Raw genomic sequence first — 18,258 nt, 5'->3', positions numbered from 1 at the left:
GGAGTGATTTCTGAGCGCATATCCAGGAGTAACCCCTGAGAGTCATTGGTTGTGGCCCCCCCCAAAAAATTAATAAGGGCAGGGGAAGAAAGGATGGAGACAAAGGGTTAAGTAGTCTCAGTTTCATTGGTGGAGATAAAAAAAAAAAGGACAGAATTAAATATCCAAGTCAAAGTCAACAATAATGGAATCAAGGGACACAAACTATAAAAATCTAAACTTAAAATGGGCCTGCTATACTGGCAGGACAGGGGTAAAGAGTGGTGGTATAGAATGTATTCTGGGAACATTGGTGAAGGGAGGTCTACACTGGTTGTGGTATTGGCCCTGAATCATGGTAAGTCTGAAATCTAATTATAAAGGACTTTGTAAATCACAATGGTTTCAATAAAATTAAAAAAAAGTATTGACACACTAATGATGAAACGTATTATAGACATGTCTAACTGATTCATAACAGAAAAGGGAGATATACAAAATAAATTGGTAGACTGAAAATTCTAATGAAGTGATTCAGTTGAAAATATTTATACTGACGCAAAGAAAGCTAAAGTAACTGAAATCACAGACAACATAAGAAACGTGTGGAAAGGGTAAAAAGAACTCTTAACATATGGAAACATTTAGTACATGTGTAAGTGTATTCCCAAGAAAGAAGAAGAAAATGTGTGTTTATAAAAATCATTGGCCAATAATTCTGTAAAAGTGACCAAAAAGTTGATGTCACCAATTTAAACTCTATGAACTTCAAGCAGTTAAAGGTGAAGTAAACCACACGTTGTTCAACAGAAAATAAACTGTGAAACAAAAAAGTTAAATGATAAAATGAGCAAAATCAAAGAGCTTAACATCAGAGTGACATAAGTTTGACTAAAAGCAGACTCCTTAACTGTAATACAAAAAAAAAAAAAAAAAAAAAAAAACAGGAGACAAGGGAATGCCATATTCAAACCACTGAAAAAAAGAAAATGTCAAACTAGAACTCTCTACCAGCAAATATTCTTTTCAAACTAAAGGCTTACACATAAGAGTCAAGATAATTTTACTAAAGCTAAACAAACATGTTAAAACTAACATTAAATAGAATTCTTCAGGTTAAAAAAATAATCTTGATAAAAACACAACGCAAAACATAACAAAGCAGAGATATGTTTAAACAAAACTGAATATTATAGGGGAAAGTACAATAGCACATTGGTAGGGCATTTGCCTTGCATGTGGCTGATTCGAGACAGACCTACGTTAGATCCCCAGCATCCTAGATGATCCCCCAAGTCAGGAGTAATTTCTGAGCACATAACCATGAGTAAACCCTGAGTGTCACCGAGTGTGCCCCACCCCCCAACACAAAAACAAACAAACAAAAAATGAATATTACAAACTATAAAAATAGTGTTTGAGATTTTAATTGGCAAATTTAATTGTTATAAAAAGTTGATAGCTAAGCAGTTATGTTCAAAATACCTGCATAATCTGTAAAATGTGAAAATTAAGTTTATATTAGACTATAATAGGCCATGATATTTTTTATTTGTTTTTGGGCCACAAAACACCATTAGTATTTTATAATACTCACTAGAACAAAAATATAGAACACATAGTTAAGGTTCAGAGCTAAAGTACAGCAGGTTGGGTGTTTGTCTTATATGTGGCCAACTGTGGTTCAATCCCCTGTATGCTATATGTTCCCCTGAGCCTGCCAGAAATGACTTCAGAGTCCAGGGCCAGGAATAACCTGAGAGCGGCCAGATGTGACCCAAACACACATGCACATGCACACACATACATACATACAAATTAACAATTTAACAAAGGGAGAATGTTCAAACAATGAAAATAAAATATAAATAATATTTTAGCATATCTAAATATAAATAACTATACAAAATACAGAAAGAGCAAACATTCTAATTAAAAATAAAATTATCTAACTAGTCTTAATAACTATAATCTAAGAAATATTTTTAAAGATATAAAATGTTAAAGAAAAAAGAAAATAGATAAATAGGATAAATCACATAAATACTAAGAAAATAGCTAGATTACTGGAAGAGAGCTTTAAGAATGGAACCTTAATAGGTAAGATGAATAATATTTCATAATAAGAAAAATCCAACTCATAAGAAAGATAAAAATTATGTACCTACTTATTTATGTACTTAACAATACATAGATGGCATATAGTATAAGACTATATTTAACGTCTGTAGTCTTGCTGAGAAAAAATAAGGCAGAGGGAAGACAATAGTAGTGGTGACTGCAGCAGCAGCAGCAGCAAAGAGGAGCCTAGAGACACTAAGAACATCTCATCCCTGTGCAAGGTTGAAATTCCAGAAGTCTGTGAGCTTGGCAACAGGAAACCAGACTCCTGGAGTAAAGGAAAATGCAAATCACCAAATAAAAAATCAGGCTCCTGGGGAGATGGCTGAAGAAAAACATGGCAGCATGGCAGCCGTAAGCAACAGAGGCAGTGCTGGTAGTGACTACTTGGTGATGTTCCCAGAGACAGGAGTCTGGCAGTGAGTCTGGCAGTGATTTGGTCCCAGAGCAAAGCTGAAAACTTAGGAATGCAGTGTGGCCTCTTCTGTGTGCTTGAGTCAAGCAAGGTTAAAAGAGGCAGAAGGGCCCTGCAATTTGACCATACAGACAGTGGTGGTGTGGCTGTGATATGCCAACTCTGAGATGGCCAACAGTGGCAGTGAAGCCAGCAGGATGTGTTGCCATTGCCAGGAGAATGTCAGGGAGTGGCACCCTGTCAGGAATTGGAGCTGTGGGTGTGGCTCGGACACATCTTCCCAGCTGAGCTGCAGGACATGGCCATTTGTTTCAAGGGAATACAGCAGGGGCAAGGTTAAGTGAGACAGAAAAACCTGTAATTAGGTCACACAGGCAGCAACAGTGCATCTGTGAGGTAACAGGCTATAAGATATTCAGCAGTGACAGTGAGACCTAGGAAGCTGCTCTCCTTAAGGACTTCCTTTCTCCTGACCCCAACCACCTCTCCTGGAGAACAAGACAGGGCTTTGGACTGTTGTATTACTGATTCTACCCTAATCAATAATTATATTATATAGGAAAAGAAATCAAGAAGACATGTTTGCAGATGACATAAAACTGTATTAAGAGACATGATACTATATTAAGAAAATCCTAAAAACTTCAGAAAAAAGCTCTGTAAACAATAGATATGTATGGTAAAGTGACAGGATACAAAATTAATACACAAAAATCCAGTTTTATATACAAATAATGAAAGAAAAATATATTAAAAATAACCTCATTCACAATTATGCCACAGAAAATCAAGTATCTTGGAGTTAACTAAAGAATCATGATTCTTAAATAAAGATATTATTAAAAAATAAGATAAAAACAAAAGTGTTCTTCCATTAAAAAAAAAGAGAAAAGAAAGAACTATAAAAAGAACCTGTAAATTGCTGCTTTAAGAAGTAAGAGAGGACACAAGAAAATGGAGACATATACTTTACTCATGGATTGGGAGGATTAACATAATTAACATGGTAATACTTCCCAAAACATTGTACAGATTTAATGCAATCTCTATAAGAATACCTAGCATGTTTTTCAAAGATCTGAAATTTGTATGTAACAACAATAAACTCCTCAAATAGCTAATCCTTGTGAAAAAACAAGATGGGAGAATGACTTGCTCCAAACTTAAACTGAACTGTAAAGCACTAATCGTCATGGTGCTGGAATAAAGACAGCCCTTTTCATCAATGGAATAGACAAGAACATTCAGAAAATGAACCTCAGGTATAATCAATTAATCTTTGAAAAATGCACACTAAATACAAAGTGGAGGAAAAAAAAAACATCTTCACAATTTGTGTAGAAAAACTCATCCAATACATGCAAAATAGTGAACTCAGACCTCTATTTAAAGCCATGCATAAAAGTCAAAGCAAAATGGAGTAAAGACCTTGATATCATATCTGAAACTATAGGGTACAGAGAGAAAAATGTAGGCAGAAGGCTCCAGGACATTGGTGTCAAAGGCATCTTCAAGGATGAAACACTACAGGCCAAGCAAGTGAAAGCATTGATACATAAATGAGTTTATATTAAACTGAGAAGCTCAAAGGGCTGACTAATGCTTTGAACAGACCTGGTTTTGACCCTTCTAATCACAAGATCCCCCAAACATTACTGGGAACTAAAAACTGGTAATAATGACTCTCCAACACACACAAACACACACACACACACACACACACACACACACACACACACACACACACACAAACACACTTCTGCTAGGTTTGGCCCAACTGTCCCTCTACTGAAAATACGAATATATTATTACAAACCAGTTTCTGAGACTACAGGCAAGTGATGGCAATGGTTAAAGCACCAGCAGTGTACATCAGTTAATGCTATAAAAGACACTAGGCTGGGCCCGAGAGATAGCACAGCGGTGTTTGCCTTGCAAGCAGCCAATCCAGGACCAAAGGTGGTTGGTTTGAATCCCGGTGTCCCATATGGTCCCCCGTGCCTGCCGGGAGCTATTTCTGAGCAGACAGCCAGGAGTAACCCCTGAGCACCGCTGGGTGTGGCCCAAAAAACCAAAAAAAAAAAAAAAAAAAAAAAAGACACTAGGCTTCGGCTTAGGGACTGAATGAAAACAGGGAGCAAGTGTTACAGAAGACCGAACACAACAACGATGGATAGAAACCTCTAGAACCATAAAGACTCTATCCTAGACCCTGACCTATAACATGTGCAAAGACCAAGATCGCTAGCTACAGTGGCTTGATTTTCTTGCACACAACTGAGAGGAAAGTTTCCTGGCACCATAAAAAAGCCTTTGGGATGGGGTAATGAGTATATATGGAGCCAGGGGTTGATCCCATGATGGTATGCTTCAAGGATAGAAAAACCCTGAATCTCTTTTCCCCAATGTTTACTGTGCCTATGAAAAAAAAAAAAAAGTGGTGGGAAAGTCAAACCCTACCACTCCAGCACCCCACTTTTTCTTGTTTTGTTTTGATTTGTTAGTTTTTTACTTTATTTTCCTTCTCTTTTTTCTTCCACTTTTTTCTTTTTCACTCTTGTGGTTATTATTTGGTGATTTATTTTTATTTTTATTTGCCGGGTGCATTTTTTTTTCTTTTTTCTTCCATTTTTTTCCTCTCTCTTTCTTTTTTTTTTTTTTGGTAGTTGTTACCAAATTATTTTTCTCCCTTTTTTCTTATCCATTTGATCTCCAATGACAGTGGAATGGATGCTCAATCTACAACAAGCTGTAAAGTGGAGACCAGTTGCACTAGCATTCTGGGGGACAACGGAGGGAGATATGGATACATGCTGGGAACAGGGGTGGAGGGAGGAGAGCACTGGTGGTGGGAATGCCACTCATTCACTGTCGATATGTACCATAAATGATACAGTGAAAGATTTGTAATACACTTTGGTCACAATAATAAAAAAAACATACAAAAAAAGACATAATTAAAATATAATGTAATCTCAAACAGTATTTTTCAAGAATTCAGAGGCATTGCTGAGAATGTTATCTTTGGATCTCCAGAAGTTATTCTGTTTTCAGGACATCAAAAGGCTATTTTGATTAGATTGGAGAGCTCTCTTCCATCTCCCTAACTGTGGCTCATCTATATCTACAAAATGGCCTCTGTAGATTTCAGGGAGCAGCATTTTAGGGATCCAAAAAGGAACCAGGCAAAAACCTCTAGCATTTAGCCTTAAAAACTATAAGGCTTTATATCACTTTCACCAGAAACTCTCACATAAGAAACCTCCAGACCAAGTTCCAGTTTCAGAGAAAAGAAGAGACTATATTTTGATTGGGAGAGTTAGTAATTAGCAGAATCTGGAAGGTGGATCTATATACATATGTAGGGCAAAGTAAAAAAAAAAAACTACAAAGTTGAAAACATAGGGTATAAAGTTCAAACAATTCTCAATAAGAAACTAATTTATACTGTCAACCTGTTAAGATTCAATGTTTGTTGGGGTAGGATGGGCTGCCGTATCTGGCAATGCTTAAAGCATTAAATATTGGGGACAGGACTTAGGACTCCTACATGCAAAACATGTGTGTCAATTTTTTGAGGCAACTTCCTTCCATGGTCTCAAGTATTATTTCTAAATGAAAGAATAGATTTTATAACAATAATAAAAAGTATGCCATATTCAAAAACAAAGTTTCTCAGACAAGATCTCTACTATTCTTACCTCAAGATAAAAAATTATAAAATTATATATTTATATATATTATAATATATTTATATGTTTATATATTATAATATATTAATATATTATGTAAAGTAATTATATATTTGTAGTAAATCATATGGAATTTGTAAAATATCAAATAGTGTAATATACATATTACCATGCCATGCACATATATGTCATATATAAAAATATTATCTATGCATGAATACAGATAATCTCAGTAGAAATATGTGCATTTGGTAGATTGTTTGGTATGGGGGCAATACCCAGTGGTGTTCAAGGGTTACTCCTGTGACTTTCTGTGCCTAGAAATCATTCCTCACATGGGAGACCATCTGGGATGCCAAGGATCAAACCCAGGTCAACTGCAAGTAAGGCAAAAGCACTACCTGCTGTGCTATAGCTCCAGTCCCCTTTTGGTAGTTTTTAAAGTTTCTTTCTTTAATCTTGTTTGTTTATTATAAGAGAATTTATGTAGAAATAAGATTTCTCTTCTCTAAAGAGAAAAATGTTCTTATTCTGTTAAATCAGAGGCTTGGTCTCAGTGTTAGGAAATTTCAAAGGTTATTTATAATATCCCACAAAGAAGAAAAATGTCACTTTTTATAATAGAAGGAAATGCTTTTCTTCTCCAGTGTGGCCAAGAGTTATTCATATAAATTTCCTAGGCTTTTGTTAATCTGAAAATTCAATACAATTGAACTAGAAGAATATATTTATTAATATAGATTTTAAAGAATATTATAATAATGCCATTTCCCAATGAGGCTGCTCTCTTATAAGAAGAGCCCTAAAATATATGCTAAGTAGGCAGGACTCTCGCATATTTTATACTTCTGCAACAACTTTTTACTAAATCAGGCTTTTAATATAGAATTTACAAATAAATGTGTCTCATTTTAAAAAGTGGATAAGATTAAGGGCATTATCTGTGATTCTAACGCTGAATTACTGAGTAATGTCTTTGGCAGTACATGTTGTTATCCCCTCTGTGAGTAGACATTCACTATTCGAAGCAACAAGCTCTTTGATACATAGAAGTCTTGGATTCTGTTCTGTTTTTAAGGCTTCTATATCAGTATTCATCAACGGTTTAAGATAGTCTTTCATTTATTCTCAAAAAGGCTATTCTAGAATTACACTTTCTGAAAGAAGCCCATCAATTAAGGAGAAGCCCAGATTACTGATAACATTTATACAAGGATTTTACATTTAGTTAAGAAATAGAACTAATTAAACTCAGGTCCATAGTTATGTAAGAAAGTAAAGAAGTAAAAATATTATTTTAATTGTTTTTAATGGTTGTGAATCTTAAATATAAAGCTAAAAAGGGCAAAACGTTCTAGAATATACTTTTTCTTATATTATTAGTGAGGCTCATTTAACTAATCAGTCAAATTCTAATAAAAGAAATAATCATAATTCAAAAATTTTAAATGAAATAATTAGTAAAGAATTAGATGTTCAAAAGTCTTCTTATAATGGTTCACTGAGAGCCAATTAAGCATACGCTTTCAAAATGCTTTACAAGGTAGATCTCTTCCTATGAAGTAAATTCCAAGTTCCTTTTCCTTTTTGTTTTGTTTTGATGAGTTTTTTGGTTGCTTGGTTTGTTTCCAATCACTGCCAAAAATGCTCAGGGTGTACTCCTGACTGCGCACAGGAATTACTACTACTGGTGCTTGGGGGTAACAAATGGGATGCCAGGGACCAATCCCCAGGTCAGGTCTGTAGAAGACAACTACATTACCTAATATACCATCACTCCAGTCCCTAAGTCCCATTTTCATAATAAACATTCAAATGTATTTTGAATTGTTAGGATAAAGTCATATTCTGTTATAACTGCTAAAATTATTAAAATATCCACATATAATCTAAAAACTTTATATGTATACTTCTTTTATTAAAATTATAAAATGGCATATATAAAAATAGTAAGTTGACAAATTCATTTTTTAATTATATCACATATTCTTGAGACATATGAAGGTTACTTGAATGCAATGAATTAGAAGAAGTTTTGAGAAAAACTATAAAAATATAGAAAATGCACTTTTATCTTTGCATATTTGGAAAGGTTCTGTTATTTGTTCGGAGTAGTTGAACGTGAAGATTCTCCAAAGCAAAATTTACAAATATTACTTGATTTTCATCCGTGAAAACTGTTTCCTGGAGAAACTTTAGCCTTACATAACCCATCAGTTTTTAGTGATTTAAAACACCACACAGAAAGTAGGAGCTCAAGCTAAGAGATCAATTTTAGAGTTAATTGTTTGTTTGTTTGTTTGTTGGGCCACATATGGTTCAGGGATTACTGCTGGTTGTGCTCAGCTCAGAAATCACTCCTGTCAGGCTTGGAAGACGATGTGGGATACCAGGGATCAAACTTGCATCAGGCAAGTGCAAGACAAATACCCTAAGCACTGTGCTATCACTCAGGGCCAAGTCATAGTTAATTTCAAATAGAAAGGAGTTAAAATTACCCCTTCTCTTTTGTAAAGGAAGAAGAGTATTCTAAAATAAATTCAAATAAATAAATACATACATACATACATAAATACATAAATAAATAAAATCAAAACTAGTTTCTCTAACATAAACTTAATTTAAAGCAAAATTAAATATCTATGAATTCTAGGTCTTCAGTATAAATTATGGTTGAAAATAAAGTCTAGAATAGCACTATAACTTATTTAAAATTCCAAAAGTGAAGGAACAGAAAAGTAAATATTATTCTAGAATAATATAAAGTATAATTATGGAAAGGCACTTTCTGTGATCTTCAAGTTCTAAAACATGTTTTGAGATTCCTTTTAGATAGTAAATTGTTAATTAATATTTTGAAATTTTTAATTATATGTGGTTTAACTTATTTTAGAATGATGTAGTTTATTAAATTGGTCTACTTTCTTCCCTCACCCCCATAATACTAATGATAAGGGAAAAGTTTTAACTTTGGAGAACAAAATTAAATTGCTTGTTCACGAAAGTACTGCTTGAAATTTCTGAAATTTATAATATCCCTACTCTATTAGACACACATATGTCTATACATAATATACATAAAAAGACCATATTGGGGGCCGGGCGGTGGCGCTGGAGGTAAGGTGCCTGCCTTGCCTGTGCTAGCCTAGGATGGACCGCGGTTCGATCCCCCGGCGTCCCATATGGTCCCCCAAGAAGCCAGGAGCAACTTCTGAGCGCATAGCCAGGAGTAACCCCTGAGCGTCACAGGGTGTGGCCCAAAAACCAAAAAAAAAAAAAAAAAAAAAAAGACCATATTGATGGTGCTTGGGGTGCTTCTACATTCAACATAGCTAGCTGCATAGCTGAGTAATTTGGTGCTGGGAATCGAACTTGGAATCTCAACATGTCAGACTTGTTCTCCAGCCCTCTTAGCTATTGCCCTGATCTTGTTCTTAAATCCTGACATAAAAACTTGCCCTAACTAAATAAAAAGAAAAGAAAAAAAAAATCCAGAAACCTACAGATCAAACATATAGTGAGCTAATTATAAGTTAAATAAAATACTGTCATATAAAATATAGAAACATATGAAATAAACTAAACATTTTAGGAAAAAAGTGGTTTTATTAAATTTAAAATAGGCTATTTATAAATAAAATATTTGATTAAAATGAGTTAGACACAAAAAATAACACTATTCTCATATACCATCCTTAACCTTTTATTTTCTTGTTAACAGTAATTTTATCTACTTTCAAAATTATTGAGACAGCTATAAATAAGGAAAAAAATCAAAGATCATTATATTCAAAAAATTCAGAATGCTTATATTGGAAAGAGTACAAATTCTCTTTGTGAGCTTTCAAATACATTAGATTATTTAGTAACTTTTAATCTAAATGTCCAATTTAACATTAAACAAGTACAAACCAAACAAAAATTACTCTTAAGTATCAAAGTGATTGTGATCATGTAACCAACTAAAACCTAACTAATCAATACTATAATCATCAGGTATATTTCCATGTCTAGGACTTGAAACTTTTCTATGTCTTTGTCAATTTGTTCTACTTTATTGTCTGCCAATATAAAAAGTGCACCAGGTATGACCTAAACCACGTCTGCTACTTTAAACCTATGTCCAACCTGCTTTATTGATCTCATTTTCCTGACCCCTATCACATTTATTAAGACCAAATTCTAAAATGATTGCTTATTCCTTAAAATTTGAACTTACATTAAATGCCATCTTTACTAATATTTTAGTAATAAGTTATCTTCAGAACTCAAAATTTAAACATCAAATTCCACCAACATCTCAGAGTTAATGATTTTCAAACTGGAAATTTTCTACTTAAAATTTTCTTCATCCCTCAACTAATTAAATCAACTGCATGACTTTCATAGCTCAGTACAAATATTTTATCACCTTTGGTGTCTCTCGTGACCCATATCTATTTAATTGGCAATCCCATTGCCTTGAAACATACCTAAAATAAGACAGCAAGAAATCAACTTTACTTATATCACTCTGGATTAAGCCAACCTTGTCATTCACTTTCATCATGTACTGTTAAGCTAGCTTTCCAACTATTATACTGTTTGCCATCCTGTGCTATATTCCAATATAGCCAGATTAATCCCATTAAAACCAAATCTCTTTGCTTCATTTAAAATCTTTCACTATTATTTTCCAATATAACTTAAAATAGAAGTGGAAATCAATTCAGTGACTAGATATACTTTGGCCTCTCTTTGGACTGATTAACTAATCTTCATTTTGAAACTTTATCCATACAATTCCTTCATCATCTTTTTTAAACACTTTAGGTATCAGGACAGGTATACATAACAGAGTATGTTTTCTTCCCAAGTATATGAAGACTTACCATCTTATCACCATTTTTACTGCTTCGCCTAAAATCAAAACTCTAATTTCTATTCCTAATTTTTATATTTTTATCATCCGTTCCTATCTATATTGTTGTCAGCATATAAAATTATTATGATTTATATTTAATTTATTCATATTACAACTTGCTTCATGCAAATGAAAGCACAATTTTTCATCCTTTCTTCTCTGCTACACAGAAAAGTTCCTGGTATGTAACATGCACACAATAATGTATTCATTATAATAATCAAACATTTATTTTGAAAATATTTTATTTTAATTAGAATTATCAATTCATAAGACCAGGTTTGGGGGGAAGGGTATCCTTCTAGGAACCTTCTAGGAAATCTAAATAAATCTTGAAGAAAAATCCACCAGTATTAAAAACCTACTGAGAACTTGATTTGAGAAAGAAGTATTGCTTAGGTTCTTTAAGCTGTCAATTTTTGTTTGTTTGTTTGTTTTTGTTTTTGGGTCACACCCAGCAGTACTCAGGGATTACTCTTAACTCTGGACTCAGAAATTGCTCCTGGTAGGCACTGGGGACAATATGGGATGAGGGATTCGAACCACCATCCATCTGGGATAGGCTGTATGTAAGGCAAATACCCTACTGCTGTGCTACCTCTTTGGCCCCAAGCTGTCAACTTTTTATCTTTTCTTCTAATCCTATTCACCCCATGGCAATTCACTTTGTGAAATAAGTAAAAGTATCAACTTCATAATAATTTAGAGCATTCCAGTTGATTACATGCATCCACCCATACTCTAGTTAGTTAAGTTTTAAAAAGTTAAAGGCAGCTAAAGGAGGCAGGCAATGGTGCTGGGTGAGAAATTGGGTACACTTGTGAAGGAAAGGTCCCAATGGTGGTAGGATTGGTGCCTGAACATTTAATGCCTCAAAGGGCTGTATTATGAACAACTCGGTAAAGAAAATTGTAAAATATCTTTTTTTAAGTTAAAGGTATTCAGTCCTCTGAAGCTCAGTTATATTTAGCAAAAAGGCATCTTGTTTATTATTACTGTATCCTTATTTAACAAGGAATGATATTACTTAGACATGTGTGTTCCATTGTTTCCATGAATTGTACTCTTTATAAAGTTAACCTTTAACATTAAGTAGTTGAACTTATGAGTTTTCACACTAAACATCCATGTTTCATTTTGGTTTATTATCTTTAAAGGTTTGACCCAATTTAGAAACTCAGTAAAGAAATGAATGAATTTATTTTACCTGATGTCAACAGAGGGGCATCCGGCACGTTTTCACATTCCTCATCAGTGCTTTCATCATAAACTGCATCCTTATCTGCACTCATTTCAGCACATGTATCAGTTTCACTAGAGAGAAAATTAGCATTCTTCTTTATACCCCAACCTTGGCTAGGTAAAAAATTCATCAATTAAGAAAAAAACATTCTTAGGAGAGATAGCACGGAGATACAGTATGGCGTTTGCCTTGCATGCAGGTCATTGGTTCGAATCCTGGCATCCCATATGGTATCCTGAACCTGCCAGAAGTAATTTCTGAGCACAGAGCCAGGAGAGACCCCTGCAAGCTGCCAGGTGTGACTCAAAAACCAATATAAATAAATAAACAAACAAACAAACAAACAAAAATCAAAAAACATTTTTGGAAAAAATTTCTGATTAAACAAACAAAATATGTTTGACTGAGGCGAAACTATTTAAATACCTTCTACAACTTATTTATTTGCCCCCTTAATGGTACTCAGGGATCGGCACCTGACATCATTTTCTACAATATTGGTATTCAGTATTGGTACAAGGTAGGGACTGGCTGAGCTGGAGGCCACCAAGCACCATGGTGCTAGGGGAAGCAGCTCAACCCTATCTTCTCAGTGTTTATGTGAAATATTTTGTTTGGGGGCCACACTTGGCATTGCTCATGATCTACCCTGGCTCAGGAGTCTCTTCTAATGAGGCTCATGGAACTACATGTGATGCTCAGGATCAAACATGGGTTGGTCATGATCAAAGTAAATAACTTACCCATTCTACTATGGCTCTGTACTATGTGAAATCTTTTTAGAATAAGTTTCTCTTTCACCTAATAAACTAAGTGTGGCTTAAAAGCTTACATAGTTCTTCAATCAGTTTCTTTACACTTATTTTTACTCTATAAGATAGTGTATTCCAAGTTACCCCCTGTAGTATCCAGAGCATTCAGACTTTTATTTATCTTAAAGCAGTTTTGCCTTTCTTTAATCTCCTCCAAATTCATACTTTTATGAAGAAAAAGCTAAGACCAGACAACTTAGATTTGATCCCTGGCATCCTATGTAGTCCCCTGTAAGAGCTGAAGCAAGTCCCAAGCACTACTGAGTGACCAAAAACAAACAAATGAACAAACAAAAATAAGTAGAAATGACAATATGGCAGACATGGCAAGATTATGTTGAGAATTCTGAAGTATACTACAAACATACTGTTAGGCAAAATAAATAATTTTAGATTATCAAATCATCTCATATTACTGAAAGATTAGTCCTTACCTTTCAATATGTTTCAATAAAATTCTACTGAAATTTATGTATCTCTCATCTAAAAACAGAAAGGTCAAAATACCTTTTATGTTCAATCTTCTCTCCTAATTCTTGAATTTCACTTAACCTTTTACGTAAGCTTCTGATTTTGGCTTTCTTCTCATTTAGTACAAGAATAAATTTTGTATAAAGATCATTCTCCACAGTTTCCTTAGCATTCACACATTTTTCAAATCTAAATTTGAAAACAAATATACAAGTGATACAGATTTCTATTAGCATATTATCCCATTTAATATGAAAAATAACTTCAAACACTTTATAAGAAAAATACAATGTCAAATCTCTTTTTAAAACTGTAACATCTAAAACAGAAAACAGAGTCAATGAATGCCCATTAATGGGACAAAAATAATCAAATGTACATGAAAATACAAAGAAATCCAAAAACGAAAAGCAAAAGCTTCTGAGAAAAACAACATAAATTATATATCATGTTCCCATATTCAACCTATACCACAAAACCACAGTAATAAAAGAAACCTGTTATTAAAACAAAAGTACATAGATTAGTGAAATAAAGTTGTGAACCCAGAAATGAAATAAAATATACACATAAAACTAATGCTTAACAAGGGAGTAGAGAAAATAATGGAAGAAAGACAGTGTCTTCAATAAATGATGTAGAAACTAATCAGCCACCAGTAAAAAAATAAAACCAGAAATTAATTCAGACTCATTAAATGTTAAGACGTAAGCCCTAAAGCTATAAGATAGAGAGGGAAAGATAGTTGATATGCTCATGGAAATCTGCCTTAGACATACATTCGGTACCCCCACTACATAGCAAGGAAAGAACAACCAAAATAACCAGTGTTAATGAATCAAAGACTTGAAAAAAATGCTTATATCAAAAGGAAAAGATATCCTATTAAAGGAAGAAATATTTGCAAATCAAATGCCTAGCAAGAAGTCAAAATCTCCAAAATACAAAGATTTTATCAAACTAAACAATTTTTTAAAAAGGCCAACCCTATTTTTTAGGGGGAGGGGTTATTTTGGACTATCCCCAATTGAGCTCAGAGGTTACTCCTGGCTCTGCACTCAGAAATTACTCCTGGCAGGTCAGCTGTGTGCAAGGTAAATGCCTCACCTGCTATGCTATTGCTCTGGCCATGGTCAACCCTTTTTTAAGATGTGCAGAACAGAAATATCTCCACAGACACTAATTCAACAAATACATAAAATATATGAATTATCACTTATTAGGATAACATAAAGCAATATGCCTTATGTATTATAATCATACTTTAAGTATTTGTTTACAATATACTTGTTTATATTATTGATGAACAGCCAAAAGCCCATGATCCTACTCCACCATTGTCCTTATGTCACATCTAATTTGCACTTCATAAATGCCCTGTCACACTCTGTTTTTAAGTTTTATAATCCTAGACCAAGGGAATGTCTTTTATGGATGCTACTGATTCCCTTAATTTGTATATTTCTATTCAATAGATAAAATTATCCTACATTTAATTTTCCTCTTATTTTGCTTAATATGATACATTGCAACATTATTTCAGTCTTATCTAACAGGTACATAATAATATTCCATATTTGTATATATACCACATGTTCTTAACCCATGTATCTGTAATTGGACATTTGGGCATTTCCATATCTTGGTTAAATATTTTACTTAATGCTAAATTAAACACAAGTGTCCATATATCTTCTTGAATTATTGATTTTGTGTTTAGAAAATAAAGAGTTTGGGCCCGGAGAGATAGCACAGCGGCGTTTGCCTTGCAAGCAGCCGATCCAGGACCAAAGGTGGTTGGTTCGTATCCGGTGTCCCATATGGTCCCCCGTGCCATCCAGGAGCTATTTCTGAGCAGACAGCCAGGAGTGACCCCTGAGCACCACCGGGTGTGACCCAAAAACCAAAAAAAAAAAAAAATAATAATAAAGAGTTTACTTTAAATTTACCTATAAATGATATAGAAACCAAATGGGCGAAATAATAAAGTTTTGAACAATCAGAACAACCAGTTTATTAGGAGGGAAACAAAAAGGTAAAAAAGATCAGGAGCAAAAAAAAACAAATGTTTAGTGAATGAACTCTTAAAAGAAATCCAAATATATGTGTATAGATATGTATATGTATATATATATATATATATAACAATGGTCCATAATACACGGGTATAATTTATAAATGTAAATTCTACTAGATTTAAAACTATTAAGTTCAATTTAAAATACAAAAATAGTTAAATGCACTTGTTCCCACGAATTTAATTTTAAATCTATACAGCTTATCAAATAATGTACATGTATTGGTTGCTAAAGCATGTAGTGAAGTAATATTAAGAGTGCAAAATGAAGCAAAAAAAAAAAAAAAAAAAAAAAGACCAACACAGCGTCAATCCCAGGCACTCATGTTTCCTCAAGCACCATTAGTGTGATCCCTCAGCATAAAGCCGGGAGAAATTCCTTGTGCACTGGCAGATGTGGCACAAAGGAAAACAAAGAAGTTCTACACCGAAGAAAAGCTCGGTTAGAAGAATCTACTCACGCTTCCAACTTTTTATTTTTTGGCGGGAAGAAAATGTTCCTGGTTCTTTTTTCAACTAATCATTCCAGTCCCGCACAACATCGCGATGACTGGGCCTCCGGAAGTCGGCAGGGCCAAAGCAGCCAGAAGGGGGCGAGTCTTCCGCCCCAGTGGCCGCCATTTTCTGAGGGAGACTCCGGCCAAGAGAGACTGAAAGATTCCAGACTATCTCACCCCTCTTCACGGTTGGAGTTGGTGTTGGGGACTGCGTGACGGTCACCTGGAGATCCCGTCCTTCGAAACACTAGGTAAAACTGATTAAAAAAAATAAGATTTTGGGAGTAAATTGGCAAGAAAACCTGAAGGCCTCTTGCAAAGCTCAGAGTTGCTTGAAGTGATTCTTCCCTCCCCCCCGAAAAAAATCTTCCACTGAAGAAATAGTTGCAAGTTCAGTAAACAGTTCCTTGGAGGGCAGCCGTGGTGCACAAAGTCCTGAGCAATAACTCAACCAGGAATCGCAAAGGAAAGAGTGAGAGTCGTGCTCGCAGAAAAAGACATGGAAGCAAGAACCATCGCCATCGAAATCCCCGAGGTTCTGAAGAAGGTCCTGGAGGACGACTGCTACTACATCAACCGGAGGAAACGACTGGTCCAACTTCCCTGCCAGGCCAACGTGGTCACCGTCTTGGAGTCGTACGTGAGGTATTTTGCTCTCAAAGCTGCCTTCTCGCCTCGTCCCCAGCAGCACCCGGTGCCACCCGCCGGCGTGACGGTGTGCTACGGCCCAGCGGGCAGGAGCCAGGGCGGTCGCCTGCGCCATCTGCTCAGCCCGCGGGTCTCCACCGGAGGCGAGTCGGACAGCCTCGCCCTTTGCAAAGAGATGGTGGATGGATTAAGGATCATCTTTGATTCTCACCTCTCGTTGCTGTTGCTCTATCCGTATGAACAAGAGCAATATAAAATGGCCACCTCCTCGCATTTGGCCTCCGCCATGAACAGGAACCCGGAGGAGAGCTCTCCAGGTCCATCTCTGCTGTATCCAGTCACTCCACCGTCCAGTGAGAGTCGGCCGATGCCCGAGGAGCCCAGCACCCCAAAAAGGCGCAAATCTGAGGTGGAAGCTTTGCCGACTCTGAGGCGCTCCACACGCCGCTCTGTCAGCTGCAACACGCTGTCAGAGAGCAGTGCTTCGCCCCAGCCCAAGCATGGGCAGCAGAACACTTCCACCAGGAGGCCCAAGCTGTCCCTGGAAAAGGGGACACAGGGACTGAGTGGCTCAGCCTTTCTCCTTCCTCTGATCGGTCCAAAAGGGAGCTTTGTGTTTGCTGGCTTCGAAGGCAGAACTCAAGAAGTAAACGAGGTACTTGCTTGGAAGCTTGTTCCAGAGAGTTACCCCCCAAGTGACCAGCCACCTCCAGCCTCTTTTATTTATGGGGCACATCACTTGCTACGATTGTTTGTGAAACTTCCAGAAATCCTGGGAAAGATGTCCCTTTCTGAGAAGAATCTGAAAGCGTTACTAAAGCACTTGGATCTCTTTCTGAGGTTTTTAGCAGAATACCATGACGACTTCTTCCCAGATTCGGCTTATGTTTCTGCCTCTGATGCGCACCCCAGGGCAATGGTGCTGAAGTGTTGAGGCGCTCTACTGATGCTGCTGGGGCTGTGACCCAGGAAATCCCACATGTGAAGCATGTACAGTCAGCCCATGGAATGATATGTTTTCCTAAAGTTATTTCTGTTAAGAATTACTTGCTAGATGACTGATTTTCTGACTTTTATCATAAACATATTAACTGCAATACTTTGTAAAGAATTAAACTCATTCACCTAACTTTTATATAGCTAAACAACTGTGAAAATTGTGCATAGAGTAGACTATCTCAGGATGCTATAGTTGTTTGATAGAAATTAGCACATATTTTGTTATTTGTTAGCATCAACCAGCATTAATTTTATAAAATTCTTAGTCTGTGTAACTCTGTCCGGCAAAGTTTTGTTTTGCTTAGAAATTATAAGGTAGTCACTAAATCTTAGAAGGAGCTGGTATTAATATGCCAAAAATGCAGCTATACATTTATTTACCTGTTTTAGTTCATTTTCTG

General features: G+C 35.5%; 2 protein-coding genes across 2 annotated transcripts in view; one reads left to right on the top strand and one right to left on the bottom strand.

The window, feature by feature from the left end:
• XRCC4 (X-ray repair cross complementing 4) overlaps window positions 1–18,258 on the bottom strand; it is a 215,121-nt gene that overhangs the window by 141,245 nt on the left and 55,618 nt on the right. The window contains exons 4-5 of the mRNA XM_049766213.1: window positions 13,673–13,825; window positions 12,318–12,424 (exon numbers count right to left, since the gene is read on the bottom strand). Coding sequence (XP_049622170.1) covers window positions 12,318–12,424; window positions 13,673–13,825 — 260 coding nt within the window. The remainder of the gene's footprint in view (window positions 1–12,317; window positions 12,425–13,672; window positions 13,826–18,258) is intronic.
• Window positions 16,704–17,792, top strand: LOC126001010 (male-specific lethal 3 homolog). Its single transcript, XM_049768184.1, has one exon. The coding sequence runs from the start codon at window positions 16,710–16,712 to the stop codon at window positions 17,790–17,792; it is 1,083 nt and encodes a 360-aa protein (XP_049624141.1). The 5' UTR covers window positions 16,704–16,709.

This window comes from Suncus etruscus, chromosome 2, assembly GCF_024139225.1.
Source record: "Suncus etruscus isolate mSunEtr1 chromosome 2, mSunEtr1.pri.cur, whole genome shotgun sequence".
In the NCBI taxonomy this organism is placed as follows: Eukaryota; Metazoa; Chordata; class Mammalia; order Eulipotyphla; family Soricidae; genus Suncus; species Suncus etruscus.
Note: the sequence above shows the minus strand (reverse complement) of the source record. Positions and strands in the feature narration are given on the sequence as shown.